This window comes from Wyeomyia smithii, chromosome 1, assembly GCF_029784165.1.
Source record: "Wyeomyia smithii strain HCP4-BCI-WySm-NY-G18 chromosome 1, ASM2978416v1, whole genome shotgun sequence".
Lineage (NCBI taxonomy): Eukaryota > Metazoa > Arthropoda > Insecta > Diptera > Culicidae > Wyeomyia > Wyeomyia smithii.
Window position 1 is genome coordinate 15,041,502 of NC_073694.1, and position 10,197 is coordinate 15,051,698.

Here is a 10,197-nt window from a genome sequence, read left to right on the forward strand (position 1 = left end):
TCTTTTTTCCTGACTTATAATTTATTTTTGCCGCCAAGTCTATAATTAAGCTTTTGCATTTTTTTTCTCCGAAATATAGAATTTACTAAAAATTTACGGTCCCAAACCGGTTTTGTGGATGGGCGATCGGTAAAGGTGTCACGAATACCATGTCCCCACGTACCACCTGTTTATCGATTTTAAGGTCGCACACCACATTATCGACCGTGTAGAGCTATGGAAAGTTTTGGGCGGAAATGGCTTCCCTGCGGACCTAACAAGACTGATGGATGGTATACAGTGATGTGTGAAGATATCGGGTGCAATATCAAGCCCGTTTGAACCACGCGGTTGCTGAGCAGTACACCAAGCTGAAGAGTGTAGCAGAAAAGGTTGGATTGAAAGTAAATACGCCGAAGACCAAGTATCTGCTAACAGGGAACCGAGCGCGATAGGGTTCGCACAGGCAGTAGCGTTGTGATCGACGGAGTTGAGTTCGAGGAGGTTGACAATTTTATGCACCTCGAATCATGGGTAACGTCAGACAACAACTGCAGCAGGGAAATACGCAGACGTATTGTAATTGGAACCTGATCAAACGATTATAAACAAACGAGTAACACAAACATATCTGAGCTTGATAGAAATAACAAAGCCTGTAACATTCTTGATATGCCAGAATGATAAAAAGTACTGAATTATATCAAATTCTGTTATCATACACTTAAATGTTTAAAACAAAATTTGCAACATTCTTACTAATTCTGATTTTTTTTCGACATTAACCTAACTATAATTCGTAATAATTTTCAGTTGCATATCAACAAAAAAGTTACTGTTTATACTGCTCCTCTCTTTGGACGCATTTTTTTTTATAGCACCGTATGTAGTTTTGATAAATTCGCGATTACGAGGCAAAGAGATTTTCAAAACTGTTCGCGCAACGCGAACAAAAATGTGCATGATGACAAAAGCAAAAAAATTTTCTTCGTTCTTTTTCCCATGCAAAAACAAAACAAATATCAGCACCTTCGTAGTCCCGAATCGAAACTGATGTAGGCATCAGAGTTAACAAAAGGGTGGCTGAATTTTTACGAACAATGATTATGGATTTTAAAATGGTTTAGTGAGATTAGAATTTATAAATTACGTTTGAAAACCTCACTAACGAGCGTAAAACTTTTAATATACCGTAATTACTGTCAACAACCGTTTATTCTTGATATTTTTTTTGAGTATCATAACATTTTAAATTTACCAAGTCTGCGTAGGTTTATGAAAATGATGCTTATAACTACTTGAATTAAGAATCCAGTGGTGATAGTATAACAAGATTAGCTCGAGCTGGTCGCAACCTTATTCTTGTACAGCAAATAAGCTATGCAATTGGTTATCGTGCTACCGCTACGTGTTAAAAAGTCTTCTAATTGCAGTGTGCTGTCAATGGATCCAAATGCATTTAGGCAGAACATAGGAGGCAATGCAGAGAGCTTTACGAAGCTCACCTGTATCTCGCAGTAATATTCAGCATCGATGATGAATTTCTCGAAAAAAACTTTTTCGGTGAGCATTGCCATCGTCAAAGGAACAATTTTTTCGACTGAGTATTGTCTAATCTGGCCTGATGCGTTGAAATATTCGACATGCACCTTCAAGCTAATTTTTGCATCATTGCTCGGCTGTGACTTGGACTTTACAAAGATGCCCAATCCATATAAACCAACCGGTTTGTCGCCGTAGACGTTCTTGATTCGCACGTGTGTAAAGATATTTTCAACGAACTTGAATTGATTAAAATTAAAGAATTTCAAGCAATCGTGCTTCCGGTGCTGTACATCGGAAATGATTTGTGTTAATTGGTCAGCGTCCTCTGATCGCGACTCATCGTCTTTGGCCCAATTCTTGATTGCTTTGTGCAATTGTTCCTGGCAGCAGTTAATTCTCGCACTGCTTGTTATCATTTCGAGAGATTTCTTCTCTAGGGCCAGGAAATCGTTATGCTGGAAACAGGCTAACGGGTTGTCGCGAATCACAGCTAAGCAATGCTTGTTCACGACCGCAAACTCATGCTTTCTATTTTCCTCAAACAACTTAAGGACATTTTTCTCATCGACATTGGATGCGAAATATTTTTCACACAATTCATTAAGTCCAGTCAGAAGATACTTTTGCGAAGCATAATAAACTTCAATGACGTTCTCATTGGAGAGATCAATCTTCTGACAGTACATGTAGCGCAGAACGTCCCGAAAAATTGGCGGTTCTATGTCCGTCACAGTGATCGGTTGATCGCTCTGTCGAGCTTCTTCAAACTGTCCATTGAACTGCACGTAAAATACTTCGCTTGCGAGCGTTAGAATAATCCTGTGACCGTAAACGCGTTCACCATTTTCACCTACCAAGAAAATTACGTCCGAGAAGTACTCGTTATCGAACAACTGCTCTTCTCGGTCTGCCAGGGATAGCGGATATTTAAATTCTGTTACCTCCTTCGCCATTGTACTAAAGAGAAAAACCAAATATACCTAAGTGTTAAATTTTTCGAAACTTTCACTTTATTGGATTACCTTTTCGTGTACCACCTTTTACTCTGATATATTATAAACAAGAATGATTGTTATGGTTATATCAAGGCCTGCTAAGTGTCTACACTGAAGAATGGTTACAGTATGACGAATAAAAATCTGTCCTCTGCCTACTTATATCGCCACATTGCTGACGAAGGCAGATTGCCATCTCTCTTTGTATTCAAATGGCGAAGAAAAATATACTTCTCTTTAGCAGTTTAGTATCAGTTGGCATTTGTTTATTTATATAAATTGGGAAAATAGTTATTGTCAACTAAGCTCCTAAGGAACAGGGCTGACGTCATACCCGCAAATCTGCAATCTCTACATATATTTGAACATATTTTTCGTCATCACTTCGGAATGACTGGATTGATCTTCATCAAACTTGGTATACGAGTTTCTTGATAAGGTTCAGAGGTGAAAAAAAAAGTTTATGTGTCATGGAGAGGGAGAGTGTGAAAGAAAATGGTATTAGAAAAGAGATGCCAATGAAAGTTAATTCGGAAAGCAGGCTTTCAAAGTTTATTAACTAGCTAGTACTCGGCTACTAACTTTATTTTGTTTGGCCAGGAAAAACTAAAGCATTGTATTCATATTCAATCGAGCAACTCGTGCAAAACGGCTCAGGTGTTAAGGGAAACAACTTGAAGATTAACTATATTTCGGATATTTCGATTCAAAATGATTTAGGAACTGTTTTTGGTTAACAGATAAAAACAAATTTCTATTCATTTTCATGAATGAAATACCTCCTATATTTTTAAAAGTTTTCCCTCTACGTGCACTCTCGTTTTGGGAGAAACACAGTATATCAGTGATGGAAATGAATAAAAGTTCACGACTTTCTTCAACCTAACCTCGACACTGAGATTAGAAAAAACTCGCTCACGTTCTGTATTCCAGAGGAGGGATTGGTGTAAAATCACCATTGAATAAATTCTTGAGTTTTGAATTCCTCACATTAAATTTTTGGTCCCATTTGTTTGGTAAACTCCCGAGTTAAACAGAAATTAGTGTTTCATTTGTATGTCAGCCCCCCATTGAGGAATATGATGAGATCCCAGTCCGCACAAATGACATGTTGGTGACCTTTAAGAGAAGATTCATATTCGTATGAAGAAAATGTTCTGTAAATGGTCAGGAATGCTGAAAAAGCGTCAAAAAGGCGGGGCTTAGAGCCTTATACAAACTTTTAGTAATTGTCACAAAGTGGTTTGTTGGAAATTTTCTACATTTACGTATTTTTAACTTGGTGATATTTATAGGAAAAACTAGAAATGTTTCTATTTTTTTAAATTGCCACCGCGAGACATATTTTTATCAACACATTCATGAATATTTTTCGTGACAAAGTTCTAAAATAAAATATACTATTCGTGACCAACTCACGAACATTGCTATTTTAGTGTTTTTTTTTATTTCGTCGATGAAATTTAGAAATGATTGAGTGTGTGTATATAAGTAATAACATAGAACAAGTGAAAATTTCGATAAATGCCAAGAGCTATTTACAAATGCAATCTCATTTTCATGGAGAAAGTATATCGCCTACCCCTTAAAATATTCACGCGCCTTAAAAAAATTAGGTTTTAGATAGTATTCGTAAAACTTTTAATAATTTAGAAACACGAAAAAATAATTTTGTTGATCTTTTAAGGCAAATGTCTGTTTATAAGTGACTCCTGTTGTAATCTTGCTACGAAATACATGAAAATTTTCAAGGAAAACGTCTAAATCATATTATGGTTTAATTTTATAATGGACTACTTTCGCCGCTTTTAGCAAGTATTTCCCCCATTTTAGTGAGCCAACAAACTTCAGGCGTTCGTCACCAAATATTGTTGGTGATCATTTTTCGATTCTTCAATAAAGATCAACTGATACGGGGACTCATTTGAGACAATCCCAATCAAACGTTAGTTTCAGGAAATGTGTAACCTTATTGAATTGAACTATTTTTTTTGTTACTTGGTTAAAAAAAGGATAGTTACTAAAATCCCGCGGAATTTTCAGAAAAATCACATATTCTTCAATGACAACATTTGACATATGTTTCCTTACAATGATCACGGAAACAAAATAAAAGAAATATTTGTTTTTTGATCATAGTTTTAGTGTCTTTTGTAAGAAAATAAACACAAGTTTTTCTATAAAACAGTAATGGTTACTCAATTACAAAAACTATTTCCATATTATTTTCAAAACGTTCAGGGGACAACGTAAGAAAAAAGTCCTATTTTATTTGTGACTCTTGTGCGGATTGGGATATATCCCAAGTAACACACGTTGTTATAGAACAGTTGGGATAACTCCTCTAATACAACCTTCAGTTATAGATTTCAGTTGACATTACCTTTTCCATGACATCTCTATCACCAGAAAAGCGCAAAAATTGAAGGCTACTATAACAAGTACTGGTGCTATATGAAGTATTATATAAAGTCATGAAAGCAAGCCAACTTGTTGGACTGAAGCTGCAAAATACATCTCGAGTACCAATACGGTAAGAAAACGTTCAAAACAGGTTATTTTCGAGTTGTAATTGCTAACTAATCAGAACATCGTTGACGCAAGCACAAAACTTCAAAATAAAAAGATTGCAGAACGGCGCTGATTTATATTAGGAACAATAAAAAAATAGTGATTATGGCGTTTCGAATAATCACCGAAAAATAAGAAACAATATTAGATAGACCTTTCGATGCTTGTGATACAAAGTTCTACGTGCGCGTCAAATTTCATGGTGAAACATTGTGTTTTACTTCTGAAAAAATCATGCGCCATTCATTGGATACCGTTTTCTATTTGTCAATAATTGGAAAACAGATTATGCATTACAGAATGTTCGCTAAGGGGCCGTCCACATACCACGTGGACAGATTTTTAACGATTTTGAATTCTAAAAAAATTGTATGGACCGTGGAAGTGTCAGAGCTGATGTTGTTAAGACTGACCTGGAATGTTCTGGCCGATAGATAGTCCTGTATAATCTTCACCAGGAAGATTGGAAAATTGAATCTCTGCAGCTTACAGAACAGGCCATCATGCCAGACATCGTCGAACGCCTTTTCGACGTCCAGCAATGCCATGGCAGATGTTTTAGCGATGGCTTTATTCCGCCTGACGATGTCTGCAACACGCACAAGTTGGTAAACAGTGGAGTGGCCCTTGCGGAACCCAAACTGTTCATTAAGGAATATGTTGTGGGAATCAGCAAAATCCAGCAGCCGGGGTTGTATGAGCTTTTCGAATAGCTTGGATAGAGCAGAGAGGAGGCTTATAGAGCGATAACTTTTGGGCGAAGTCGGATCTTTACCGGGCTTTAGTATGGGAATTACCTTTGCTATTTTCCAACAACGTGAAAGGTAGCCAAGTTCAAAGCATCTCTTGAAGATGGATGCAAGATGTTGGTACAGTGAGTCGCTTAAATGCTTTAGCTCGATGTTGAACATTGCATCAAAGCCAGGCGCCTTCATGTTTTTGGTTTGTTTGATTGTGTTTTTGACCTCGTTCGCCGTCACTCTCTGCTCTTCCGGAAAGATGTTGGGGGACTGTTGAACTGTGTGTAGGGTGTTAGACACGATGTCTTCGAGTGGACTAATAACCCTATTGCCTAATTGGTGAGAGCTTAGGAAAAGGTTTCCAAGGGCATTTGACTTTTCAGCCGGTGTTAATAATTGTCTACCATCAGAGGAGAGAGTAGGGATTGGTTTAGGTTTGTTTTTAAGCACTTTGGTAAGTTTCCAGAAAGGTTTTGAGTAATGGTCTAGACCGCTGACTAATTTAGAGAAGTTACGGTTACGCAACTCTTCAACTCTAGCTCTAATTATTTTAGTGAGATTATCGGACGAAATTTTCTTATCACGGTGACCAGTTCTTTGGTATTGCCTCCGGAAGATATTTCTAAGCCTGACTAATTTGTTAGTAGTGGGATCAAAATCTAAGGACTTACGGTTAACCGGAATCTGTCTGATGTTTTCTTCCTGAGCCAGATGAACGGCAGCTTGGATCTCTTCGACAGCCCCATCAATGTCTTCGGTAGTCTCGATTGGCCGATTAAAGTTGACATGTAGATCGACACGTCCGAATGCCGGCCAGTCGAAATGGTGGTAGTCTCGACGATTTTGCTGGTGAACCTCGACTCCAGAACCGATACTTAACAGCACCGGATAATGGTCGGAGCTCAGTTCCTCGAGTACGGTTGGATGCCCGATGTTGTTGAATACATTCAGGGCCGGATTTACGATTGTGGGGGCCCGGGGCCCAGTTATAGTGGGGGGCCCAAATTAAAACAAAACTGTTTTTCATCGTTCGAGTTAAAAGCATTTATTTGCTATTGAAAAATTACCAAAAATTTGTTAGAATTTTTTCTTAAGCTCTATTTAGAGTTCCAAGCGAAGTGAAAATCTCATACAACATGTTCATGTTTTCACGCTCGTGAAAAATGCCACCTGCAAAAAATTTCACTTCGCTTGGAACTGTAAACAAATTTGATCCAGCGAAATCGATGGTTGTGGATCTCATCGTTTTCACTTGGGTTTATTTCTTTCACGCATGCAAGCGCTAGTGAAAAAAGGAGCAGCAAGCGAAAACTTGCGTGCGTTTCTATTCTGTCAGTTGCAGCCAATTTTCACTTCGCTCGGAATGTAAACTCGTGAGTTTCACTCCACTTAAACTGTAAACTGCAGGGTGGTGATTTCACCTGCGTGTTCCACAAACGGGTTTTCGCGACAGATTTCGCAAGCGAAAATTTACGCTTTTTCACTTGTCAAATTTTTCACTTCGCTTGGAACTGTAAACTATGCTTTACGAGTTTTTTTTGCAGAAAACTTATTAATTAAATAATCAACATTCATCTTCTTCAGTATACTCGTACTCGAAACTTAATAATGCTAAGTTTGACTGCCTTTCATTCTTCACAGTCGCACGCAACCTATTTTTAATAAGTTTCGTCTTCAAGTTTTTTTCTTGATACCTGAAAAAAAACTACCGCAATTTGAAAAAAAATGCGAAACACAGGCAAAAATTTGCACACAATTTGAGAAAGACGGCGCAAATATAAGACGACTCTGACAATAATAGAAACTAGGAAAAAACTATACACATCTGCAGGTCAATAAAATATGCACACGAGCTCAGAAAATCTGCATTTTGAAAAGCACATCTGGTATCCCTGATTCGGACAAGTAAGCAAAAGCAATGCATTAAAAAAACTTGTGGATTATTTTCTTTCTTTGCTTTACCTCCCATGCGCGCTAAAGCTCTAGAGTTAAAGTTTGGCCGACTGTCACTGAAAAGTTCCAATCAAACAGTCAACAGTTTTTTCATCATAGTTTTAACATTGCTGATGTTCGATTGGAACGAGTTTTGACAGTTCGATTGGCGCTTTTAGTGACAGTCGGCTAAACTTTAACTCTAGGCGTTTAATGCGCGCTGGTTCGATTCAAATGGTGTGTTAATGTGTGTCATTCCAAGAGAATCCAAGGTGAACTCTTATGGATGTAGTTGTGATTGTGGTCTGTTCAAATTTTCTTACTGTAAATCGAACTTTTGAATAAATCTCATTTTTAAAAAGAAAAATCTTTTTGTCGATTTGTGGGGGCCCTAAAAATGTGGGGGCCCGGGGCCCGGGCCCCCTGGGCCCCCCCATAAATCCGGCTCTGAATACATTGGTGATAAAGATGTCATGGGTCGAGAAACTGCCCTTGCTGGAGTATGTGGGACTTGTAGGAGCCTGGATGTTGTAGTGACCATGTTGAAAGTCGTCATTCAGGACGATTCCGTGCGTGTTGCCCCGCACTTCGTGTTTGGCATTGATGTCTCCGGCGATGAGGTAGTTGCCGTGTCTTCTCGTCAGCTTTATGATGTCGTACTTGAGAGTTACGTCAGAACCATCCCGGACGCGGGTTTGCCTCGGACAGTATACCGTGATGCAAGTAAGAGGGCCACTGTTGGTAGTAATTTCGATGCCGATTGCTTCGATAAATTTGAGCTGGAAGGATGGAAGCAGTTTGAACTGGATGCCATTCCGTACGGCAATAGCCACACCTTCACCTGAAGAGTAAGTGCGGTCTAGACGAAGTAGGCGATGGTTCAGGATGAAGCTCGAAACATCAGGCTTCAGATGGGTTTCTGTCAGGAAGCAGATATCGATGTCGTTATTTTTGAAGAACTCACCAAGCTCGTAGATTTTGCTCTTGATGGATCGAGCGTTCCAATTTAAGAAGTTTAGGTTTGGTTTATGGCCCATATTTCCCGAGGAATTCAGACACCACCGAGATGGCAGCGTGGATCTGGTCCTGTTTGCACCGACAAGTCATTAGGCGTTGGAAAAGGTTCATTGAGAACTCCTGGATAACCTCTGGTGAGTAAAGGTTAGATTCATCTGCACGGTGGTTTGGTGGAATAGCCCAGCCTCCTGTTAATCCGGGAGGAGGTTATGACGACAAGGGGGGCGGAATTGATTCAGCGGCAGCTCTCAATCGGTCATGTACCGACGATGTATCAGACGGTGGTTTGTTATTCAGCGGGAGCGGTGTAAGGTTTGGAACCACATGGTGCAGTCGCGGAAAATTTTCTTTATTAAAAGCAGGAGCCCTCTTCCTACCAGTTTGGTTCTTTTTAGCAGCATCCTTCCGGATCTTGATAAACTCAGCTCTCTTTGGGCAACTCCGATCGCTACCCTTATGTTGCTGCCCACAGTTTGCACATTTAACTACCGTGACCGAATTTGACGAAGTGCAGCCAGAGTAGTGGAACCCTTTGCAAAATGCACCAGGTACAACTGATCGCAGTATTCACCAGTTTGGTCCTTTCTCACAATGGTGAAAATTCGTTGAGGCTGAAGGTGAAGGCGTTCCAGTTCCTTCCTGAGCTGGGTTTCCAGCAGGCAATTGAGACCTCGAATGATCACTTTCAACGGTTTGCTACTGGGGATGTCGTGTGTATAGAATTGGAATTCACCAACAGTTAACACCTGTTTGACTTTGCCGTAATCCAAGAGTGACGAGCACATAATTTTGATGCCCGTACTGCAGAGCTTAAACAGAGGGTAGATCTGCATTCTGGCGAGCTCATCTCGCAGCATGCCGATTTCAATTGTCTTAACAAACAGCGGAGGCGCCTTCTCCCGAATTTGAACCGGAGCTGGGTCGGTTTGTTCATTAATGGAAAGAACAGAGAACGGGTTGCTTTGTAGCAGCGTTTCGTTGGAGTTCTTTGAACCAGGCTGCTTGCGAGTACGTCTAGATTTGTCTCCTGTGGATGTGGATGCATCCGATCCCTGATTCAGGCGACCCATCACCTTCTGCTTTTCAGATGGTTGTGTGTAAATAGACTGTTCCACTTGTTCACACTGCATTTCCTCCTCGGAAGGAGAGAGAGCCGACCTCTCAATGCCAGTCAACGCGGGATACTTCGCAACGAACACGAGAACAAAGACCGAATATAAGAAAACTTCACGAGCACAAAGAGCGTCTGCACCGCACAACGGTTCGACAGAGAATCATTATAAATGAAAAGTACTTCGCGCACAACGTTTATCTTTATACCTACAAACAGTGAGCGCAGTACATCCTCTTTTTCAAATTCCCTCATTCTATAACGTACGCCGCGCCTCCTGCTTGTTGCGTTAGGCTACTGACATACT

General features: G+C 39.8%; 1 protein-coding gene across 1 annotated transcript; it reads right to left on the reverse strand.

Annotated features, from left to right (window-relative positions):
* Nucleotides 1-1,313: 1,313 nt before the first annotated feature.
* On the reverse strand, nucleotides 1,314-2,640 carry LOC129716591 (BTB/POZ domain-containing protein 3-like). The gene is made up of 2 exons (XM_055666425.1): nucleotides 2,547-2,640; nucleotides 1,314-2,481 (listed from the first exon to the last, which is right to left on the reverse strand). Exon 2 carries the CDS (start codon nucleotides 2,475-2,477, stop codon nucleotides 1,314-1,316), a length of 1,164 nt encoding a protein of 387 aa, XP_055522400.1. The 5' UTR covers nucleotides 2,478-2,481; nucleotides 2,547-2,640.
* Nucleotides 2,641-10,197: the final 7,557 nt, after the last annotated feature.